Source organism: Hyperolius riggenbachi, chromosome 2, assembly GCF_040937935.1.
Source record: "Hyperolius riggenbachi isolate aHypRig1 chromosome 2, aHypRig1.pri, whole genome shotgun sequence".
In the NCBI taxonomy this organism is placed as follows: Eukaryota; Metazoa; Chordata; class Amphibia; order Anura; family Hyperoliidae; genus Hyperolius; species Hyperolius riggenbachi.
The window spans coordinates 265,734,629-265,759,041 of record NC_090647.1 but is presented as its reverse complement, the minus strand read 5'-3'; the positions used below and the strand labels follow the sequence as shown (position 1 = coordinate 265,759,041).

Here is a 24,413-nt window from a genome sequence, read left to right as displayed (position 1 = left end):
AAATGAGATCAGTGCAATAAAGGGAACCTAAAATAATTGAAAAAAAAAACCTTGCCAGTTAAACTTACCTGGGGCTTCTACTGCCCTCCTGCAGTCGCTCTGTTCCCACGCCGTCACTGAGCGTTCCACCAGTCTTCCTTAGCACCCCACTTTCGTCGATTAAGCGAGTCTTGCGTAAGCGCAGTACGAGATTTTCACGTACTGCACATGCACAGGACATGATCGAGGACATGCATGGCCAGGGCCATGCTGCCACTGTGGCCATCAACTCACTGAGTCGCCAGAACCGAAAGTGGGGTGCTGCAGGAGACCAGAGGAATGCTCAGTGTCAAGACAGGCACAAGGCCTCTTCAGGGGTTGCTAGAAGCTCCAGGTAAGTTGAACTGCCTTTTTTGCTATTACTTTAGGTTCCTTTTAAGTGACATGTTGAGATAGACGTGTATGTACAGAGTCTAGCACACAAATATTCTGTGTTGCTTTTCTTCTTTCTCTGCCTGAAAGAGTTAATATTCAGCTATGCAACTAACAGTTTTTCTCCAAACTATAGTATCCATCACTGATAAGGAATTACAGCTATATAATATTTTTCTGGCAGATAATTGAGCATAGAAAGATAAAAAGGTCAATTGTTCATATATTTTCACCCTCTTTAAAGCTATAGGCTTGCTATACACCAGCGGTTCTGGATGCTTGCCAGGCTTACTGGGGTATAAAGAGATAATTTGCATATTCAGTAGTGGTGCATTGCAGGGTTGCAGCGGTATACCGCGGTATCATTGTGCATGGTAATCATATCATGCTCCTGGAGTCAGGACCATGGTATGATTACCGCGGTATACCGCTGCAAACCTAGTGCATTGTGGGTAACCACAAATGTTCATTTATAGCTAAATTATTGCAAGATTCCTTCTGTTTTAAGAAGGAAAATTTCACCAAGCATTGCTTATTAGTAGGAGAGCTTTTCGGTCTCTTTTATCCCCCCTATACATTCCTAGTGGTTTGGGTCACCCCGAGCTGCTTGTTTACTCTATTGAGCTGAAACAAAACCATGAACCTACTTTAAGTTTTTAAACATAACATAAAACTGTGGGACATCTAAAAGTCATGTTTAGTACATCTGTAGTATGAGGATATATAAAACCGTTTATCTCATCAGTTTAAATGTGAATTAATTCCTTTGCACAAAGCCAACACATATGATGCCCACCTCCTCCATCTGATTCTTCCATGGGAACAAGGGGAGGAGTTTGTTACTTCATGCATCACAGACTTCCATAGCAACAAATTGTAATGTTCAGTCTTTGTTCCACCCCCTTGTACTCTGAGCAGCATACCATATCTCAGCCAATCAGCAGCAGCCCCTGCCACCAATCCTCCCATTAACTATTTCTGATGACGTGCTTTAGGTTACATGATCAAAATCTTAAAATGCATTTTTTTGAACTAGAAACCTAATGTCATACACAAAGTAAGACTAGACAATCTGCTAACCAAGCTGCTAGATGGTATGTTTAGCTCTGTATCTGATGTTAAACTACCAGATTACTAAAAGTTATGTGAAACTGTCCCATCAGTGGTAGAAAGGGTAGAGCACAGCACCAGTAAATGTATCGCCATAAATAGTGTTTGACCACATACAAAATAGACAAAGTATACAGTTATCTTACCACTACAGTGTCAGTGAGGGTGCAGCCTGAGAATTTTTTGCCTAAAAGACCCTCAAAGTTAGTGGTTCTCTGAATAGCAAAGAGCAGCAGCTTAACTTCAATCTCTTTTGCTCTTGTCCTCATGATTTTTCCAAGATCGTTTCTGCAAAAAGAGAAAGAAGTTTGGTGAAAGTAGACAATTGCAGAACTAAAACTACTGGGCCCACTACTATTTAGAGTCCTGTATAGAAATGATTTAGTCTGGTTTTCAAACCCTGTAAGAGTCAAGGGAATGAAAGTCGGCAGTCGACATGGATACTGGTTTGGAGCCATTTAACCACTTGAGGACCGCAGTATTAAACCCCCCTACGGACCAGGCTGTTTTTGTTGCGCTGGGCTGTGCAGGCTTTTCAGCCTCCTGCACAGCCCAGCTATGGAGCCCAGCAATCGGACTCACCTCCTTTTTTTGACCCTTAGGGGACATGTAGCCGGAGGTGTCTGCTCGCTGTGGCAGCAGTGTTTTGGTTTTTTTTTTCCCAGCCTGTATAGGCTGTTTCACCTTCCCTCCCTCCCATTCCACTGAATTTGAACAGGACAGCGATCCATCCTGTTCTGCCTCTCATAGGCATCAGCCTATGAGAGGACGGCGATCCCCGGCCAATCAGAGGGCGGGGATCGACGATATCCTACAGCGCTGCCAGAGACCGCATCGCTGTACGCATGTAAACAAAGGGGATTTCTTTCCCCTTTCGTTTACAAACAGCCTGCTAGCCGCGATCGGCGGCTAGCAGGCTACTCGCTCCGCTCAGCTCCGTGAATGGGCAGGGAACAATCGTGCATGCGCGCGGCCGTTCCCTGAGAAACTGCAGCTCTAGGACGTGATGCCAATTGGCGTTAGGCCGTCCTGGGGCTGCCGCTGCGGTCACGCCCATTGGCGTGACGCGGTCATTAGGTAGTTAAAGCACACCTGAAGTGAGAGAAATATAGAGGCTGACATACTGATATACCTTTAAACTATGCAGATTGCCTGGCTGGCCTGCTAGACATCTGCCTCTAATACTTTTAGTCATAGACCCTAAACAAGCCAGATGTTTCTGACTGAAATCTGACTGCATTAGCTGCATGCTTGTTTCAGGTGTTTGATTCAGACACCACTGATGTCGGGCAGATGAGGAAGACTGCCACACAACTAGTACTGTTTAAAATGAAATAACTATGGTAATCTCCATATCCTTCTCACATCAGGATTCCTATAAGCAGCAGTCAAGGAATGGGTGGTGTATAGCACATCCAAAGATTAGATTACAGCCCTTTTCCACTAATGCGATCGCATTACCTTCCATTCCCACTGTTGCAATTGTCCCCGCGATCGCACCATCATACAACGGCTATGAGCGCAACTGAAAACTGCACAGGCTAGCAACTGTGATTCAGGAAAAATTAATCACGCTAGTGGAAAAAAAGCACCACAATTTACATGTTAATTGCAATGCTGTTGTTACTGGCAAAATGGTTTTTTGAAGCGGATCGCAGCTAGTGGAAAAGGGCCCTTACTTATGAACACTGATGCAAACTGGCAAAAATGCATAAACCTGTGAGAGGGGAATGGTAAGAAGTCAGAGATTCCCAGCAATGGGCTACCCCAGTAGTCATGCCTCTGCTGCCATAACTAAAAAGACTGGCAATAGTACTGACAGATTTTTAGTCAGGGGTTTCTTGCTACTTGATTGTCATGCTTATCCCGTTACTTCCCTGCTTACATAATTACTCATCCAGCATAACCTCTGACTTCTCTAGCTGCATGTCTGTTCTGTGTTACCGAGCCTCTGTGTACTAAAGCCAATGGATGATTCTGACCAGCAGGGGAAATGGCAATTTATATAAAAATATCTGCAATGAGCACTGCAATATTTCTACCACAGGTTCACTTTAATAGTTACTATGTGCAAAATGTCTTAATTGTCCAGATTTACAATATGTGAAACACCAGTAAGGTAAAAGGTGCCCAACTTTATGATGTTAGTATCAAGAGATAAAGGCACTTGTCTCCGTTTCAAAGAAATATGTCTATGGCCTGAAGATAATCTCTATCCAGTTTAATAACTCATTATAAACTGCAGGTAAATAGCCATCTAATCGCACCTAAGGCCATTACAGAAAGAAATCCCAGTGACTTTTCCACTTCAGTTCTGAAGCTTTTTCTTTTACAGTTAAGACTGGGCAAGAAACATGTTTGTGAGGAGGTGAGGAGTTCAGGGTACAATTCACAAGGGGTTTCAAGCCAGCATATGTAGCTGAAGAACAAAGCATTGGCAGCAGATGAGGTTCTCATTAGAGAGAGAACAATGACAGGTATAAAAGAGTATTATACAAGTTCTGGTACTGTGGATACTTTTCATCTCAAGGGGATTTCTTTCTTTTTTTTCCTGGAGTCCTCTCAGTACAGAGCAAGCTGCTAAATGACTGAATCAAGCACTTGGGCAGCTCAAGGTCTTATATTTTGGAAGACTTTCCCTACGAGCTTTCAGTAAGGTATAAATGCAATGCATGTCTTAAATAATGAGCAAGGATTGTGCTCCATCAAAAGGTAAGAAGCCGTGAACACAGATCTCATTTCAGAAAAGGTGAACTTTGATGTTGGCATCTGTGAAAATAAATTGTACTGTAAGACAGTGAACTCCAGAATCAAATTCGCACAGTGGATTGGCTTCCCATTCTTTGCTTTGGATGTTAGGTTTATAATCATGGATGGAAATGGGAAAGATTATAGAAAGTCACAGACAGTGATTGTATTGATAGTGAACAATTCTAAAGGATGCAAGGAATCTTACCAATATATAGCTTAAAGTATACCTGAAGGGGCATGTGACATGATGAGATAAACATGTGTATATACAGTGCACAACATATTAATAACCAGGCTGTTTAATTTGTTTTATTTTGCAGCCTGAAAGAGATAATTTTTAGGCATGAAAGTGACAGCTTCTGTCTTGTTGGTACCTTGTTAGGAATATAGTAAACATAAAAGAGTTCCTGGAAAAATAAAACTTCTGAAAGCAGAGGGAGATAGAAAAGGTCAATAGTTCATGAATTTTCATTTAGGGAAACTTAATAGGCTACCACTGATCAGAGACAACAAAACATTCATTCTTCTTTGTAAAGGTTTAACTATAAAATAAAACCAGGGGATATCTAAAAAAAAAAAAAAGGCAATTTTTACGAGGGTTCATTTTAACCTCCCTGGTGATACAATAGAATCGCCAGGGAGGCAGCTCAGCACTTTTTTTTTTTTTTTTTTTAATTTTTAAACATGTAGCTAGCCTAGCGCTAGCTACATGATAGCCGCTGTGCAGCTGCATCCCCCCCACTCCTTCCAGCGATCAGAGCAAACAGGAAATCCCGTTCAGAACAAGATTTCCTGTTTGGCTCCCCCCGTCGCCATGGAGACGATCGGGATGACGTCATGGCATCTGAGGGAGTCCCGATCCACCCCTTAGCGCAGCCTGGCGGTGATAGGCCAGGCTGCGCACAGGGTCCTGGGGGGAGGGGGGGGATGGGTCAGGCCATCTAACGCGGCACGGCGGCGAACTGCTTATACACGCAACTAGCAAAGTGCTAGCTGCGTGTAACGAAGCAAAGTGTTGAAATTGGCCAACCAGGGGCTGAGAAATCCTCCGCGGCGGCTTACCCCGAGCTCAGCTCAGGATTATCGCCAGGAGGTTAAAGGGTAGCTGAAGTTAGATACTTCAGTAGGGTGAACCTCCGGATGGTGCAAGCTGCATTAATTGGCATAAAATAATAAAATTTGAACTTGATATTATTTTCATCTTCTTGATTACCTCAACCTCAAATAGATAAAGTCCGGCATCTAAAACTCGACTTACAAATTATGAAGACTTAGAGCAGTCCAGGCTGAGAGATAATAATGTGCTCTGTGGGTGGGACTGCTGCTTGGCTGACATTATCATATCGGTCAGACTGCCAGGGAAAACTCCAAGAAGAGGGGCACCTCTAGAAGTCTGCCGATGCCTCATTCAGAACTAAAATAGTAACGCTAGTGGAATTTGTGTAATGGTTAAGGGCTCTGCCTCTGACGTAGGAGACCTCGGTTCAAATCTAGGCTCTTCCTATTCAGTAAGCCAGCACCTATTCAGTAAGGAGTTCTTTGGGCAAGACTCCCTAACACTGCTACTGCCTACTGAGTGCGCTCTAGTGGCTGCCTCACAAGCGCTTTGAGTCTGACAGGAGAAAAGTGCTATACAAAAAAAGAAATTAAAGGAATTATTAATTTACTCTGAAGTGAAACTAACAAAAAGAAAACCAATAACTGAATATGAGTGTCTGTTATGTTGAGGAAACTGTTGATCTTATCAATTTAGCCAGGATGCCTGGGAAAGCCTCCTGAAGTAACAGTTAAAGGAATTGTCATGCAAAAACAAACAAACAAACAAAAACAAAAAATAGTTTCACTTACCGGGGGCTTCTACCAGCCCCATGCAGCCATCCTGATCCCTCGTAGTCACTCACTGCTGCTCCAGTCCCCCGCCGACAACTAGTTTCATTTTTGCCGATCTCGGGGTTGGCGGGCCGCATTGCGTCCATTTTTACGCATTCCCACTGGTGCAGGAAAATTAACACCAACCTTTTTTTGCGTTAGCAGTGCAACGCAAAAAATTGTTAGCGGTGCAACGCAAAAAATTGTTAGCGTTGCACCACTAACTAAAAAATGTATTAGTTAATGTTCCTGCACCAGCGGGCATGCGTAAAAATTGATGCAATGCGGCCCGCCGACCTTGAGGTCAGCAAAAACGAAACTAGCTGGCGGCGGGGGACTGGAGCAGCAGTGAGTGACTGGATGGCTGCATGAGGCTGGTAGAAGCCCCAGGTAAGTGAAACAAATTTTTTTTTTGCCTGACAATTCCTTTAAGGCATCTAGTTACATTTATGTTTGCAAAAGAATATTTCTCCTCTGTATGTCAGTATATATAAGCTGTGTTTTTCAGTTTTTGTCAGGAACCAAGTCCGACAAAGGCTTTTTATAAGCCAAAAGCTCAATGCTTATTCATCTCTAAGTTAGCCAATAAATTGTACCATCCTGATTCAAAACTCCTTGGGTTCTGGCTGGAGACATTTGTACTCATAGCTCGTCCCAATATAAGGGTTATGGATAAGGAAGGGAGTCTTCAGTGACACAGAGAGAGCAATAAAATCACTTTAGTGTGAGAAGTGAATCATTGTGTATGCCTCAATTGAGAGCATTACTCTACCTGGCTTGGTGACACGGTAACTTACAATAGGAAGTGAGTGTATATCTCTGCAAACAGGACACAGACAACAGTATGGACAGGGACAGTTCTAATCACTCTCTAGTCTTTCCAAAAACAAAATAAAAAGTGTCATTCCACTTTAAATACCTAAATGATGTTTCATGGCAGTGTGGCACACCTAACATTGCCTGGTTTCACTGTCCAGAAAAATTATGTAATGAGCAGTGCAAATTACATTTCTGAAATCTCTACTACTGCTCTGTTATCTCACCTGGTTATATGACAAAACTCAACAGCAATGCGCTCGGTCATGCACCAGTCCACTGGAAACATTCGACTATATTTTTCCTCATAATCCACCAACTGACGCTTAATCCAAGCATAACGTCTGTCGATTTTATCGAGCCAGGCAACCTGCCACAAAAAGAAAGAAAAACATAAAAAAATATTGGTAGGAATAGGAGTTTTCCTTTCAGGATGGTTAGGGCTCCCATGACGTTACCTGAAAGCTACAGCCATTCCTTTTTCACCCTAAAATTGAAAATACTTGGCATGGTAGTGAGAGATTTCTGATCACTACAGGTACTACTATGGCTGATACACTCCAATTAAAGCACAAACTGGACAGCATGGTGAGATTTTATTTCATCTGGATTCTGGCCACAAATCCCCTAAAACTGGTCAACAAAAATTACTTTTGCACAAATTCCATCAGGTATATAAATGCATTTACCATACTATATAGTATATAAAAGATTTGGATAGCACATAAGAAATATGTAACTTTCAAGAACGTCTCCGATGATAATATGATATTTGAAGCACAGATGGACCAGCGGGAAACATTGTTTAAAATATACCTCAGATCCTGTCCAGTAATGCCAAATTAAGGCTCTTTCAAACCAGAGCCCTTTTCCTGCGTTTCAACGCAAAGGCAATTCTTTGCGTTAACCAAGGTAAAATTAAAGTCCATAGACTTACATTTTACCTTTCACACCTGACGCTGCGTTTCGGTTCAACGCACCCGGGAGCGTTGAACCGCCGGGAGCCGGCGTTTTCCATCGGGTTCAATTAATAGCATACTGCCGCTGATTGCGTCGCACCGCAGACTCCCGACGACACGCCGCAGGCAATGGCTCCTGCACGCGTTGGTAGATGTGAAAGAGGCCTAAGAAAATCACACATTGCCTCCTTATCTCTTTCTAAAGTGCCAGCCAACAGAGTACTCGTTACTAAATGTTTAATATTGCATTTTATTACTGCTGTGGGCACATTTATACACTTGGCTGTGAATAATCAGTAGTTTTTTGAACAATGATTAATTTTTTTTTGTTTTTTTGAAGCACAGTATTGCTTGAAACTTGGTGGGGAGTGTTTGGGCTATGCTTACATCTTGATTTTCTTGGAAGAGCACCAGGTATTCGGAGAGATGTTGCCTGATGAACTTCTTAATGATTTCCTGTTTTATCCGAACATCCAGCACATTAGCTACCAAACAGGCATCGCGCAGAACATTGCTCGGTCCTCCAGGTCTCTGGTAAAAACATCAAATACAGAACCATTATGCTTTATTTGCTTTTACCAAGCTGAAAGTACATCCAATATGTTTCCAGAGCTCCGTGTACAAAAACACAGCTGAGCCAAACTGCCTTACATACTCTACATTAATGGGAACTTCAAGCAAACAGCTAAACACTATGTAAATGTACCTGAACTGTCTTTCCTGCCAAAAGGTTTAGGATTCTGTCCAGTTAGTCATGTTATCCACACCACACTTTCAGCCCACAGCTTCCCTTATACAGGGTGTGTGAGAATTTATATTTTATCACTAATAACTTTAGTCCAATTTTTAACTAGTGGGCAAACTAGGTGACTGCCAATTTAGCAGGGGTGCAGATAAGTAATGCTTGTCTATGCCATCTTGCCCAGGAGTTGCAAGGTGTACTGAGCTCTTGCCTACCTAGCTCTTAGTCACTCTTAGCTCCTTCCCGTTAATTGACTGGCAGCAGAGACCATGGCCAATGGTTCGTGGCCAATCAGTCCTCTTCCTTTGCAGTTGCTTACTCTCCACTGACTTGGTTTTGGTGTTCTGGATGTTACCTAATTCCATAAATCATGCAGGTAAACTCAGGAAGGCATAGGAGAGCAGACACCTGCAGCAGAGGAGGACAGATCAAGTGCTGGAGGAGGAAAGATGCCAGCATCACCGCTCCACTTATCTGCAAAGGGTAGAGGCAAGTGAGTAGGAGCTACCTTGGGAGCACAAAAGGATGACCGTAGGGGAGGAGGGAGGGAAGAAGTCAGGGGATAACATATTAAAGAGTAGGGAAGAAGATTGCCACATTCCCTGTTTAAGTGAGAGAACAGGGAAGATGTAGGGATCGTGTCCCCGCCAGGCGAGAGGCAACAATAGCGGAAGTGTGCACAAGGCTTAAACAAGCCCAGCATTTATTTTGGAATGCTTAGCTGAATACTTCCTAAATTGTAAACTGTTATAGGCAATGAATTGTGTGAACGGTTTCACACACATTGTTAAGCACCATCACATGAGAAAGAGGGAATAAAAAAAAAAAAAAAAAAAAAAAAAATAGTACAAGACTTACCTTTGTGCCCTGAGATGGAAATGCTTCTTCAAAGTCAGCTAAAATCTGTTGACCCAGCTCAGTCTGAGCAGCTTTAACTCTGTTAAGACACAAATTGCACAATAATGGTTATGCAGACGATACATTATTTTGAGTTATCTGCATAGACGAAACTGCCTCATGAAGCTATATGCCACCAAAAGCAGTCAGACATACAACACACTTATTGGAACATGGTCCAGCTTAGAACAAACAGGGATTCCTGAACTCATTAACATGCATTAATAACATTCTCTTTTAAAGAAGGCATTAATATTGTTTAATAAAGTTGTTCACAACTAGCAGTCTGAAATGGGAAACCATTGAAATAAATAATGAAAACACAATGGTGTCTAGTTTACAGTCCATTTGATGCAGATCAAAGCAAGACCTGAGGCATTAAACATTTTTTTGTGGAAATTTAAAGGAAGTTAAAGGAATTATTACAATTATGGCGTGAAGAACCCCTGGGTCCCTCCCTAAGTAATATAGTGGTCAACAGAAAAAAAAAGAAAACATTACGGCCTGTATAGCCCCAAATGGAGAGGTGGAGAGGCATTAGGTCACTCTCCAACATGACAGGACTACTCATGGCAACATTTGTGTCAATTTGTTGAACACACCCTGAATTTAATTTTCAGAGTAGTACTCTATATTCACTGGCCTTTAGGTGTTAGGTGTAGCTGTTCAATTTGCTTGTTAACACAAATCATCCAATCACAGTATAGCAACTGAATGCATTTAGGCATCTACACATGGTGAAGACAAGTTGCTGAAATTCAAACTGAGCATCAGAATGAGGAAAAAGGGGGATTTAAGTGATTCTGAACATGACACGGTGGTTGATGCCCGGTTTACAGAGTATGGTCAGAAAAAGATAAAATATATAATATATAAGCGGAAGCTATGAGGAAAAAATGCCTCGTTGATGTCAGAGGAGAATGAGAAGACTGGTTTGAAAAGATTAAAAAGGAACAGTGGAGCTATTGACAACGTTGCAACCGAGGTATGCAGAATACCCTCTCTGAATGCACACCTAGCTGCACCTTGAAGCTGATGGGCTACAGCAGCAGAAGACAACACCATACAACGGCAGAAGTCCTCAAGGGCCGGGGTACTCACACATTTTTGGCACAGCTCAAATGCATTGTAATCAGGAAAGGTGTGATTGATCAAATAGACCACATTTTTCCATTTCTCAGTACATCCTAAACACTGTTTTGTACTTCTTGGACAGCACACCTATCTTGCTTCAACGGCTGTGCCAGGTCTAGCCTGTAAGGCTGATACAGACTTAATGCAAGCAAAAAAGTAAAAATGACCAGCACTTGCCAATTCTTAAAGAGCAGGGTATTTATTCACAAAAAGAGTGAACAAAAAATAGCCATGACATCTGCACTCCCAGAATGTAACTATAGCTCTTGATAGTAGATATAGCTCTTAGCTGCAAACAGTAGCATGAGGACTTCCTCCAGAATAGGTTACGCCTCCATTGCAGCCCAATTCCAATCACAACGGACTGTCGCCGTTTCGAACGGATAAACCGCTTTTGTCAAGTAAAAGCATGTTTTCACTTGACAAAAGCGGTTTATCCGTTCGAAACGGCGACAGTCCGTTGTGATTGGAACTGGGCTGCAATGGAGGCGTAACCTATTCTGGAGGAAGTCATCATGCTACTGTTTGCAGCTAAGAGCTATATCTACTATCAAGAGCTATAGTTACATTCTGGGAGTCCAGATGTCATGGCTATTTTTTGTTCACTCTTTTTGTGAATAAATACCCTGCTTTTTAAGAATTGGCAAGTGCTGGTCATTTTTACTTTTTTGCTTACATCCTAAACACTGGCATGGACATGGCACTCGGAGAGTTCGACACTTGTGCTCTAAGTACTGACCTGGTACTAGGCTGGATTCCAGAATGAAGATGCATTAAAATTTCACACCCATAGCGAAAGCCTACCCAGACTGGTCCTGAGATGGTAGCACTGCCAAGTAATGTGACCGTACAACCTCCTTCCAAGTTTTAGACTGGCCTTGAGATCACACAAGCACAGCTGCTGTTACAAATAATGATCTGGAACTGGGAACTGGGAAGATCTAATGGCCAGTGAAATGCTTATGGCAAAACTGGCCCTGTCTTAAATTAAAGGAAGTTATGGGGACAACGCAGCCTGCTTGCAGCATGATGTGGGCAAGGTGGCTGGGGTAGCTGAAAAATATTCCTGGGCCTCATGAACCTGAAGTCAGTGTAAAATTCTATTGGTTGAACTGAAGTGATCAGATCTGCTGAAGTGATCTTGAGCTACATGTTGTATGAAGACCTCCCAAAAATATTAATTCTATTATGGAGAATAAAAAGCTGATCAGAGAACCCTTTATGCTAAAGTTCTCCAACATGTAAGGTTCTTTCCTAAAGAATGTTAACGACGGTATTTGCCCTACCATCTGTTACAACAAAAAATGCATTCATAGAGAAGTGATCTTGTTACGTTTTTGACTTCACCGACGTTGTCCATGTTATTTTCTTGTCAAAATGAAAGGTAACCTGATGAGATAATTTTCCAGACACCCCGACCCTTCTAAATGCAGAACATATACAGTTAAACAAAACACACACACAAATGAATACTCCCTTTCAAAACACTGTGTAGAATCATTTTATACAAGCTGCCCAATTAGAGGGAATGTGTAAACATATTTATGTGCTATCACTGTGGAAATGTAGTCTCTGTCCAGGTCTAAAATGATTCCAGATACTTGAGTAGGTCTGGTGATGTACAAGAGCCAGCATTCTTTACAAAAGAAAACCCCAATTTCAAATGCTAAGATGGGCCCTTCCTTATTCTTTGATCTCCGTTTCTGAGCAAGTGCCAAACCAATTTTTCATCCTTGTTCCATGACTGAAGGAAGTCACTAGAATGGGATTGTTCCAACAAGCTGACCTTAATCTATTCAAGGAATTTACATTTATTTTAAGCCATTATGTTTACATGGCATTCAACCAAAGCTCCCACTGCAAAATTGGCTAAACCTACTAACTGACGCAATACAGGAATATCACACAAGTACAGGTATGGCTACATAATGCAGTAAAAAAAATTTAGAGGACACATAAAATATATACAGTATATACAGAGAGAGAGAGATAGAGCTATGTGTATACACACACAGTCTGTAGCTAGTTGGAAGGTGAAGTGCTTTTAGTTTCATTTCCATTTGTTTGATACTTGGGCTTTTGGCATTGTGAGGAGATGTGAAGAGAAGTAGCATTTCTTTTTTTTGAATGGTTATAGTAGGACTTACCATATAGTGGCCACTTCAGCACATTGACGACTAATGCAGCCAATTTATATAGCACTTATTTTTTTTTCGGACTTTGGCCGGCCCGAAAGCAACCTGATAACAGTGTGCCAGCCATGTCCAGAAGTAAAGGTTTCTATCAGTGGGGCGGAGGAGCAAACAGCTTTAACGCACTGCATTACCCAGGTCCACCCCAGGACCCCCTCCTGGTGTCTTCTTAATGTGCCTGTATCTCTCTCTTCCTGGTGTGTGTGTGTGTGTGTGTGTGTGTGTGTGTGTGTGTGTGTGTGTGTGTGTGTGTCTGCGTGTTGTGTCTCCAGCTTTCATTGCAACCTTTGTTACTGAAGCGAATACCGGTGACGGAGACTGCAATAAAAACCAGAGATACCGTGCACAGACACACATATGAACATACACTCGAGCGTGTATATACACACACACACACACACACACACACACACACACACACACACACACACACACACACACACACACACACACACACACACACACACAGCAGTGAATGAGAGATACAGGCACGTTGGACGTGCTGCCTTGTATATTTTCTACCTGCAGCAGGTGTGAGAGGAGGACACGGGATGCAAGGGGCAGAGAGAGGAGCCCGGGACTACAGATGCTAAAACATGTTTGGGACTTGGCTGGCCAGCTCTTGTCATTTCCTGTTCTAGCCAGCTGAAGTCCGAAATAGTAAGTAAACGCGATTTGCTTTGCACATTGGCCACATCAGTCGGCCACTTTGCATATTGGCCAGCCAGAACCCAAAGTGGCCAGACTTCTGGATCTGGTTGAAATGCCAAAAACTGATGTTGCCACACCAAGGAATTAAACTATGTAGTGAACCTTTAAGAAATCTGCAGATCATTATAACTTATATTAAGGTAGTGAGGTTGGAGTGACGCATAAGAAGGGTATTAATTGATACATTAGCCAATAAGCATGCCAAATTGGCACCTACAATTGAAATCGAAGCACAGTTTGTGTTTTTTCCTTTGTTTCAGATTTCCCCATGTTTTCAAATAGCTGTACATCTTAGAAAACCACAACCTCTTTTTGCTTAGCCTACCAGAAATTTAAGACAGGGAATGGCAGTGTTCAGCTTGAAAAGGGGCTGAGGCAGCTGCTCTTTACTGACTTGTGGTACAGTTGTTATATCTCAGTTAAAATATTTTCCAGGCCATTTCAAATATTTGTGATGGTCATTTAATCTTTTTAGGTTACAAAAATGGAATCAAGTTCTAGTTTATTTAAGTTAAACAAGAAAATGAAATGTTTGCAAACCAGCGGTCCTAGGGCTTAAAGCAACCCTGTCACTGCTTGGACAATAGGAAATGAACATATAAATAATACCTAAAAATAAAATAAAATTGTATAGCGCCTTTCTCCTGTCGCTCTCAAAGCACTTGAGAGGCAGCCACTAGAGCGCACTCAGTAGGCAGTAAGTAGCAGTCTAATGCCTGCAATACACGGGTCGACCGGCGGCTCGATCAGCCGCTGGATTGACCCCAGCCGCGTCCGCGCGGATCGATTACCGCTCGTCCCCGCCGGCGCTTCCTTATCAGTGCTCGATTCCCTGCCATTGTCCGCCGGCGGGGATCGAGCGGGCGCGGGTCGAGCGGCTTGATCGGGCCAGCTGAATATTATCAGCTGGCCGGATCAGCTGGTTGATACACGGTACAGAAACGTACCGTGTATCCCCAGCATTAGGCTCAACACACACTATACAATCTTGGTTGTACAGATTTACCAAATCTATGTAGTATAAGGGCCAACAGATTGAAAATACCTGGAATGATTGAATGGATAAGCTCTTATACTACCTGAAAGTGGTAAGATTGACCAACAAAGATTGTATGGTGTGTGTTGAGCCTTAGGGAGTCTTGCCCAAGGACTACTTACTGAATAGCTTACTGAATGGGAAGAGCCAAGATTTGAACCCTGATCTCCTATGTCAGAGGCTGTGTCCTTAACCAGTTACACATATGATAAAAAAATAAATATCCAGTGACCAGCAATTAAAATGGCACATCAAAGCAATTAATCAGTTTCAGAGTTTAGAGCTGTTTTCCCACAGAGAAACGTGATCGCAATCATGCTGCAACTCATTCAGGTTTCTCCCATTTTACACTGCAGCAATTCCGCTGCGATCCTCGTTTGATCCTCTAGACGTACAGCGCGATTGTGATGCATTCGTTATTTCCGACGGGAGAAAAAAACCAAGCGGGAAATAGTTTGACTTGCTAAATCACAGAAAAAAAATTGCACAGCAGCGCAATTGCTATGCGATTTTCTATTGCTCCTATTTCCTAATCACGTTGTAAATGCATTGCACTAATGGAAAAGTCCTTGCATAGTTTCTGTTTGTTAAGTTAGTACCTATTGTTTTGTGATCAGATAGTGATTGAATACGCAAAATGCAGCTAGTGGAATAAAGCCCTAGGTTCCTATGGTTCAAGTGCAAGAAAATTGAGTTGAGCTGCCTGTTTGATTAAGTAGTAAGGTTCCTTTTACACTATACCTGCAAATGCGTGCAGCAGCGCAGTGTACCAACAACCCATTGTTGTAAATGGGTCCTTTCATATTTGCTCCAATGTAGCACGCAATACACTGCTGCATGGCTTTTTCCCCGACAATGTACACGTCTGCCATTCATGCCTGAATGGGAGCCATGCTGCATCAGAGACATTGTGTGTTGCATTATAACGTAACGCAATACACACTCTATAGTGTGAAAGAGCTCTAAAGGAACTCACAATACTAAAGCTGAATGTTGGCAATTCTATAACCAATCGCACCCGTGAGATGTAGTGACAAATTTAATGCTGGGAGTACACGGTTCGTTTTTAGATGGTTCGATAGATAATTTCCGACATGTCGGATCTCCCTTTCGGTTCTTTCGCCGCTCGATTTCCGATAGAAGTGAATGAAAAAATATAAGAAAAACGAGCGGAAAATAAGAGAATCGACTGCAGAATCGAGCGGCAAAACCGATCGAGAGGAGAAACGTACAGCAGAAACAAAGCATGTATTCCCAGCATTAAGAAGCTTTAAGTGGACCAGAACTCTAGCACGGGACAGAAGAAAAACAGAGAGAAAGTATTTTGAGAGTTTTAGCCTGTCTAATTCCCCCTCATTTGTGTACAGTCACAAGTTGTAATCTGATCTCTCTCTGCGTCACATGACTGCCTATGGCAGAGATGGCAGATAAGCCCATTTGAAAGCACAGGATGTTAACAATATGTCTGCTTCCATGAACCAGGAAGTAGAAACAGTGCAGATTTATTTTAAGATTTGTATCAGTTGTAACAAAGAAATGTTTTTTTGTTTAAAGGTTATAATGCAGTTTAACGCTTAGAGCAGAGAGGACGTATGAGTTCAGGTCCGCTTTAATACCTAAATTCCCCCAGATCTCAGTTTGGTTGAACATCTGAGGGTTTTGCTGTAAAAACAAATCTGGTCCATGGAGGCTTCACCTCACAGCTTATAGAACTTAAAGGATCCATTTTTTCCCCTGCTTGGACTTGATGGCCGGATGGCTTTTTTCAACCAAACTAAGTATGTAACTACTGCTTACAATTAGTTGCCAGATGTCACAGGACCAGTGTCTAGAGGAGTTTGTGGCTCAATAGGACTACATAAATCCCTAAATACTATGCAAGTCATTTCAAGCAGGATTTAATATGCAATATTGCATTTTCGTTTTAACTTGCACACAAAAAAAACCCTTACATCTTGTAGCATACATTTGCACATTTCATGGAAACTCACATTAGCTATGGTTAAAAAAAAAAAATGTGAAAATTTGCATATGAACGCATATTTAACCTCATGCAAAAACGTTAAATTTTTCGCAAAAAGTGTGAACCTTGCCTGAATGTTTTGGATGATAAGCTTCTACAATCCTTTACATGCTTGGGTCTGTTTCCAAAGTTTGTGATAGTTGTGCTTCAAGTAAAGATGACAAGAGCACAAGGTGACACATTACTCTGTTCCACCTATTGCAACTGTGCATTTGTGAAGATAAACTCTACACAGCTGTCTCTCCAGATTTACATCTTACTTCTGTTTTAAGCACTGATGAGAAAAACGCAAGTGAGTTGGAATAGCATGGGAAGATATGTGCTGATTGGGCGAAGATCCTGTCACAAGTGGCAAAACCAAAGCGGGCTTAAAATGTCATCCCCATAATGAAAACATCCCTAGAATAAAGAATGTGCTGTACAGGGAGAAAATATAATTGTTTATTGTTCTAGTAATTTTTTTCTTCTGTCTGTGTGGATCACAGGCAGAGAGGGGATAGGTGAGCGCCTCTTAGCAGCTTCTGTCTCGATACAGCTGTTCCCTTCGTATAGCCGCTCTTCTAATCACTGGAGAATATAACTGTTCATTTCTTCTTATGCAGGGCGCGAGGTGACAGAGTATTATTAGCTCCTTACACACACACAAAAATAATACGTTTTGTCAGTTGACTGAATATTTCTGTAATGTATATTAATCTAGTGACCTCAAATATTCATTGCAAGCCAACAGCTAAAGTAACAAGCCAGCAGCAATGAATTAAAGGCCAACTCAACCGAAAGCAAAAACATCAAGAAACCTTTCTAGCGGAGAGGATAGCCATCATTTGTCTTTGTAACGGTTGGAAACATTGCTAAGTGGTTGCTAATAACACTACGTAAGGCATAATTTTATAAGGTTGGAGAACAGTGGCGGTCACTAGAGGCAGACATCGCAAAATGGCGCTGGAAATTTGGGCGCACCATAGGCCGCAATGTGAATTACTGCTATAGTGGAGCTCAGACACTAATTTAGTATAAAAACAGCATAATCGGCTGCCAGTAATAGCCTAACACTACCTGTTCTGTTTTTGAACATAATTTGAGCTTCAGTCATGTCCAGCACTCAAATTATACACCAGGTACAGCTGTAGCCGCACTCAACATTGCTGTTTATGGTAGCGCCTAAATTACCAGGCGCCACTAACCACCTTTGTAGACTGAAACACTATTAAATGATTACTCCACATGCATACTAGCGATTTAATGTGGTTTAATTTATGAAGCATTTCTCCATTTACAAGTAACTGTTGTGAGTGCAGTCTGATAACTTTATGGCTACTTTTAAGGAAGCATACTGTGGTTCCCCTTCCCTCCCTGCTGTATGTCCATAACAAAGCTTTTATTACACTTAGGGCTCGATTCTCTAAAGTGTGAAAACTGCTATCACAGCAGTTATCACGCGAGCTGCCGCGCTACCCATTTCACGTGAAAAGTGCACGTGATCGTGCGCAAACCTTAGCTTATCACGCAAAGTAACGCTGTTCGAGCGCTACCCCTTGCGCACGGCAGTTATCACACTTTACAGATTCGAGCCCTTAGAGTGTTGCGAAGCCGAAGTGGTATAAGTTGTGGTATAAATTGTATATTACAGCATTCAGGTTTCCAGTTCAGCCATGCTGATAGAGGTGACATCCACAATAGACAAGTATTTCTCAGCAGTTATTACTTGTTGATTAGAAAGTGTTCCTGATATGCAAATCTTTTTTTCTGCTAACCGTTCTGATCAGATTGATGGGATCAATCAAAAAAAAGGATCAATTCCATTCATCTAATTAAATTGATTAGCAGGTATTTGGCCGTTAGTAGACATGACCGATCATTTCCAATAGCTGTGATCGGAAATTGTCTATCGGCCGCAGGATTGTATTGTTAATGGGCACCTTTAGGAGTATTTTTTGCTCAATAGTAAGCAGCAGACTAGAATCCCATCAAGAAAATTTCTTAGGGATTATATAGTAAAGCAGGTAGGTCACTTGGGCACCAGTGGACTGCAATGTTACTTACGGCTATAGTGGTGCCCAGTGGGTAATTTGGGCAGCGCAGATATTGGTGGAGGGAGAGTTTAACAGTGAAGGTGCTGCTGATATTGGTGGAGATTGTGGAGGGAGTGTGGTTAGTTATGGTTAGACATCGATCGAGGGAGCGTTCAAGGAAGAACAGGGTTAACGGTAGGTTTAATAATAGTAAAATAACTGTAAAAATTACCAATATTCTACTATCCTATTACCTAGTAGTAGAATATTGGTTATTTTATTGATATTCTACTATCGGCTTTCTCCGGTGCCAAAATTACCGCAGAACCATTTTTAATGTACATATTTAAAGATAAACTTTTCTGATAAACAGTAGTAAGGGAAAAAAATCTATACATTGCAAGGTGAGAAGTTAAAAAATAGAAGATCAAGAAATGGTTGATATTCACCATGTAAATTTGTTCATGCTGTTTGATCCACAATGAGCCTTCAAGTCATCATCTTTACTACTGGCAGACAAGGAAAAAAAACTAGACAGCACCAACTGCCATTATCTCTAACCACAACCACTAACAATGTGATAGGCTAAAAAGTGTTTTTTTTTTATAGATATACAAGATATACATATGCACAGAGAGAGATACTGGTTGTTGCTTGTGAGTTGGAAATAGATGTTATTTCCCACAATGCAGTGAGATTAACAGAAAGGAAACTGTCATGACCATGGTCATGCCATCACACTGTGGAAGGGGTTTCATCACAATATCAGCCAGACAGACCTCCTGCTGATCTCTCCGAGAAAAGGTAAAGATTTCTCATTGGAAAGAGGGTATCGACTACTGATTGGCATGAAGTTCAATCCTTGGTAAAGTTTCTCTTTAATGGTCCATATAGTTTATAAGCTGTGCATCTGAAGTCTGACAAACAATTCTCTGTCTATAGGCTCTGCCACATTGCAACACTTCAGAAAAGTGGTTTTTGGTTTGGCCAGCAGAAGCTGCTTTAATATTCTGGGAATATAACATCACTCAAAAGACATAACTGTTCCTCTTCCTCTTTATTACTTATGCTTCTGAACTGGACCACAAGATGTACTTATACTACCCCAAAAGTGGGGGTGGGGGAAGTCCGTGAATCTTATGGTCTGAATATTATAATTCAGACAGGCGCCTGGCATATCCCCACAAGTACAGGACATACGGGTACTACAGCGGTCCTCCTCTGTCCCCCTGCATGCTCCTCAGTCTTCCATCCATGGTACGCTATAAGGAAGTAGTAACTTAAACTAATGCCTTTTTACTGATGCTGATGGTCTTGTGGGCAGGACCATGGCTCCCATAGTGGGGCCAATCACTGCATTCGCTTAGTAACAGTGAGATATCAGGACAGTGGTTCAAGTTACCGTAGCACTCCCTTGCAGCACGATGAAGCTGCACTTGGGAACACAGCATAGCTCCATGGATGGGAGACAGAGGAGAAACCGGGGACAGAGTATGACACAGGGAAAAGGAGGAGGACTCAGGGAAAAACAGGGGGACACAAAGGGACATAGGAGGACACAGAGGGATAGAAGAGGACACAAGAGAGGCAGAAGAGGACACAAGAGAGGCAGAAGAGGACACAAGAGAGGCAGAAGAGGACACAAGGGGAATAAAAAAGACACAAGGGGAATAAAAAAGGCACAAGGGGGACTCAGGCGCACACAAAAGGTACAAGGGGGATATAATGATTGGGGGGTGGGGGGAGAAGATCCACAAGACACTCCTGCACCATGGATGTTATAATTTAACATCAATGGACAATGGACACACCAGGTTTACTATATTTTTGCCTGTTTTTTTTTTCCCCTCTAAACCTACATGATGGTCAGGACCATCTTATGGTCCCAAAAATGCGTACTTATTTGTTACACACATTCAACAAAAGCAGGAAAAAAAAAATCTCTTTCTCAGCACATGTATCACATGGTATGATTCTGCATCCTGCCAGTTCATGGCAATTACTTCCATTACATACAGAACAATTATGAACAGTCAATGGCTTTCATACGTTACACCTACTGTATTTTTGTTTAAGGTTTTGGTCAGAATGGAATGAAATGCAAAAGGAGTCTTCTATAATAAATGCAGAAATTAGGTGACTGCAGAGTTGGAGAGATACCCAAGTTTATGCAACACTAGGTTCCTTATGCTCAGGGGTCGAACCACTCTTCCTGAACATTACATATCTGAAAAGAGAGCTAGTGAAATCAAGATGGCTTCACTCATGCCCATGGGGTTATATTAAATTGTTGCTCTAAGACCTTAGAAGAGGGGCATGGAGTAGATTTAGTTTTAATAATAATAATAATGATAAATGTTTCCTGAATAAATATAGAAGTGTGCATAAAGACTTCAGGACCAGTTTAAAAACATATATTGAATGATTTAATGTCACAGAGATCAGTCCTGTTGCTAATTTTACAGATTGCAGAGCAGGTACCATTTAAAGTGTCAATGTTTGGCATATCTATGACATTTAAAAGATAACTGATATTTGAAATTAATACAAATCATATTCTGTAAGTCATACAGAGCCAAAATTGCTAGGCAAATTCAATTTATATGGCTTTTATAAATGGAAGCAGACCTCCAGGAAGCTGCAGGCAGTATTAGTAAAGTTGGAAAGAGGAATAATGGGCTCTACAGGAAGCACACCTAGACACGGTATTTTAATAAAGGGGAAAAAGCTTACCGAGATATAAATGGGTTACTATTTTTGGATCAGGCATATGCCAAAAACACAGAGTAAGAAGGGTTAGAATTAGTATATATTTAGGACCTTATTTAGGAATACTTTTTTACCATGTAAGAAGTTTTGAATCAGGATGATGCCATTTATTGGCTAACTTAAAAGAATAAGTAAGTGAGCTTTCGGCTGTATAGCCTTCATCGGGCTTCAATGTTTTACCATGTGTCATACAACATATATTATATGGTAATATATATATAACAATGGCGAAAAATGCTATTAAACGGATTGATGCTTGTTCTATTTTCAGCTTGATCTTTCCTAAGGTACTCGAATGAATAACTTAGTGAATAAATCCACTGAGCAATACATTTGCGAGTATGTATACCAAATTCTACTTTTGTTGATGAAAAAGATCCTCTTGTCTCCACTTTATACTTTGCAAGGGTTTTGGCAAACAATTCTGCTTTTTTTTTCTTATTTTAATGAGTAAACACAGACAAAGCCATTCCAAAAGCTTTCCAACAAAATACACAGAGGCTGTGTTCCCACTTGAGCTGAGAACGGACTTTTTCTTGTCCATTCTTCGCTCATCACAAAACTGACAGTGAACAGCTACTATTTAAGGCCCAGTTCACAGAGTTAAAAAATGGTTGTTCCCGGAATGGATCAGAACGGATACAATGTTAGCCTATGGATACGTTCACATCCATCCAAACGGATCCGTTCTGCACAATCCGCTGAATGGAACTCAAGTTTTCTGCAGGACCAATTTTTCTGGACCAATGAGCCAAGCAGAACGGAAACGGAAGTGCTGCATTGGGGGCAATGAGAAAACGGAACATTTCTTCACACTAGTGAAGAAACGGACCGTTCCAAATAGAAAAAAAAATACACTTTGGGGGTAGGGGGAAAACACAACGGAAGCAGCGGAACGGAAACGGAGTGAAAACTGATCCGATCGACCTGTGATCAGATCCATTTTCACGGATCCGTTTGCCACTCCACTCAAGTGTGAACTGGGCCTTACTGTTCACTGAGCAAAAATATAAATGCAAAACTTTCAGTTTTGCTCCCATTTTGCATGAGCTGAATAAAGATCTGAAACATTTTCTACATACACAATAGACTCAATTACTCTCAAATGTTGTTCACAAATCTGTCTAATGGTGCCCATACATGGTACAATAAAAACGTTCGATTTTCCTGTTTATTCAACCAAAGCGTTAGAATCGAAAATAACCTTTTTTTCGATCAAGAAAACGAACAATTAGACCTTTTTTTTCAATAAAATTCCGATCTAACATGTTGGAAAAATCTTAATATTCGATCTAACAGAATACTTAAACTAAATTATCTAATCGAAAAAAATTGTACCATGTATGGGCACCAAAAGTCTGTGTTAGTGAGCACTTCTCCTTTGCTGAGATAAACCATCTGCACCAGTGGTACCCATACATGATACAATAAAAACGTTTGATTTTCCAGTTTTTTTATTTACCAAAATCGAATGAAAGTTGAAAATAATCTTTTTTTTCGATCAAGAAAAATTCATGATTATCCTGTTTTTTCTATAACAATCCGATCAGACATGTTGGAAAAATCTTTATATTCAATCTAACGGAATAATGGAACTAAATTATCTAATCGAAAAAAAAATAAATTGCACCATGTCTGGGCACCTTTAGACATGTTACTATACCGCATATCACATCACACCTGCTGCACTGGGAACATCTCATAGGTGGTGCATTGCGGTGCGGCAAGCCATGTGCAACGCACCACTTCAAACATTAATCAACCTCACTACAAATTAAGGAGAAGTGCATGTGTTGTATTCAACCGATTGTCTTAAAAACAGAGACAGCCTAGAGTCAATTGTAGTGTATTAGATTAAAACATATGAACGCTAGGGATGATCAATATGTTGCAAATAATTCTTAAGGCTTCTACACACACTTGACCTAAGTCGGCTAAAACGGCCAATAACAACCCTCTCAGCCGATAATCAAATGTGTGTATAGAATCTCCCTACCCCCAAACCCACGAGCCATCCATCCCGTAGATTAACTCACCCAACGGACAGCCAACTTCTTTGAAGGCGCAGCTCCCCCGCCTGCCATCACACACTCACCGCTCCATCGTTCCTTTGCTCCCACCCCCCGAAGAGCAACAGTACGCATCGTCAGCCGCACAGCTGACACGTCTGTACTGGCTGGCCCAGCGATGTTGCCTAAGGGGATAAGGTTTCGATCCCCAATGGGCAACATGAGTCACAGGTGTGTACGAACCTAGTTGGTTAAGAAATATGCAAATTATGTATGCAAATACATGCTGGTTGAAAATGGACCAAACAAATTTCATTGTTGCGGAATTTAATTGGTCCATTTTCAAGCTGCGTACATTTGCATACAAGTATTTGAATAATCTTGAATCTCACTGGCCATTCCTAATATAGAGCCATGGACATAAATGTATATGGTACTTACAAAACTGAGTCACCTGAAAAGCAACCACACACCGACCCGATTGAAAGAATGAGCCATGCTCACTCGTGGCTACCCAATAAAGAATGACGTAGGGGACCCAGCATTACACTAGTATTTTAACTACCTTGTTTCCCATTATGGACCAGAGCAGATTTGACAGTTTAGCTAACTCCCTATTTAATCAGCAATAACGTTATCCCTACTTATGATACCTAAATGAAATATATATCTTTTTTTCAAGACTAACTAGGCTTTCATTGTATGACATTTTTTCCCCTCGAAGAGTTTTGTTTTCTATGCATTTTAATAGGGGAAAAAAAAGAGGAAACCAATAGAAACAAAACCACATTATTTCTCAATTTTAAGAATTAGAGTTTAAGTCAAAAAGCAGTGGAATAATTGTATGTCCATAAACAATATTTCAGATTCATTATATAGTCCTTTAGTTCGTTAATGTACTCTATAAGGTATATATTAAATATATATTATATTAAACAATCCGAAACAGTCTGTATGCATGTTGGATTATTA

General features: G+C 41.2%; 1 protein-coding gene across 1 annotated transcript in view; it reads right to left on the bottom strand.

Moving 5' to 3' along the window:
• VPS53 (VPS53 subunit of GARP complex) overlaps positions 1 to 24,413 on the bottom strand; it is a 176,960-nt gene that overhangs the window by 86,792 nt on the left and 65,755 nt on the right. Inside the window, exons 8-11 of the mRNA XM_068268614.1 lie at positions 9,517 to 9,595; positions 8,304 to 8,447; positions 7,185 to 7,327; positions 1,668 to 1,809 (exon numbers count right to left, since the gene is read on the bottom strand). Coding sequence (XP_068124715.1) covers positions 1,668 to 1,809; positions 7,185 to 7,327; positions 8,304 to 8,447; positions 9,517 to 9,595 — 508 coding nt within the window. The remainder of the gene's footprint in view (positions 1 to 1,667; positions 1,810 to 7,184; positions 7,328 to 8,303; positions 8,448 to 9,516; positions 9,596 to 24,413) is intronic.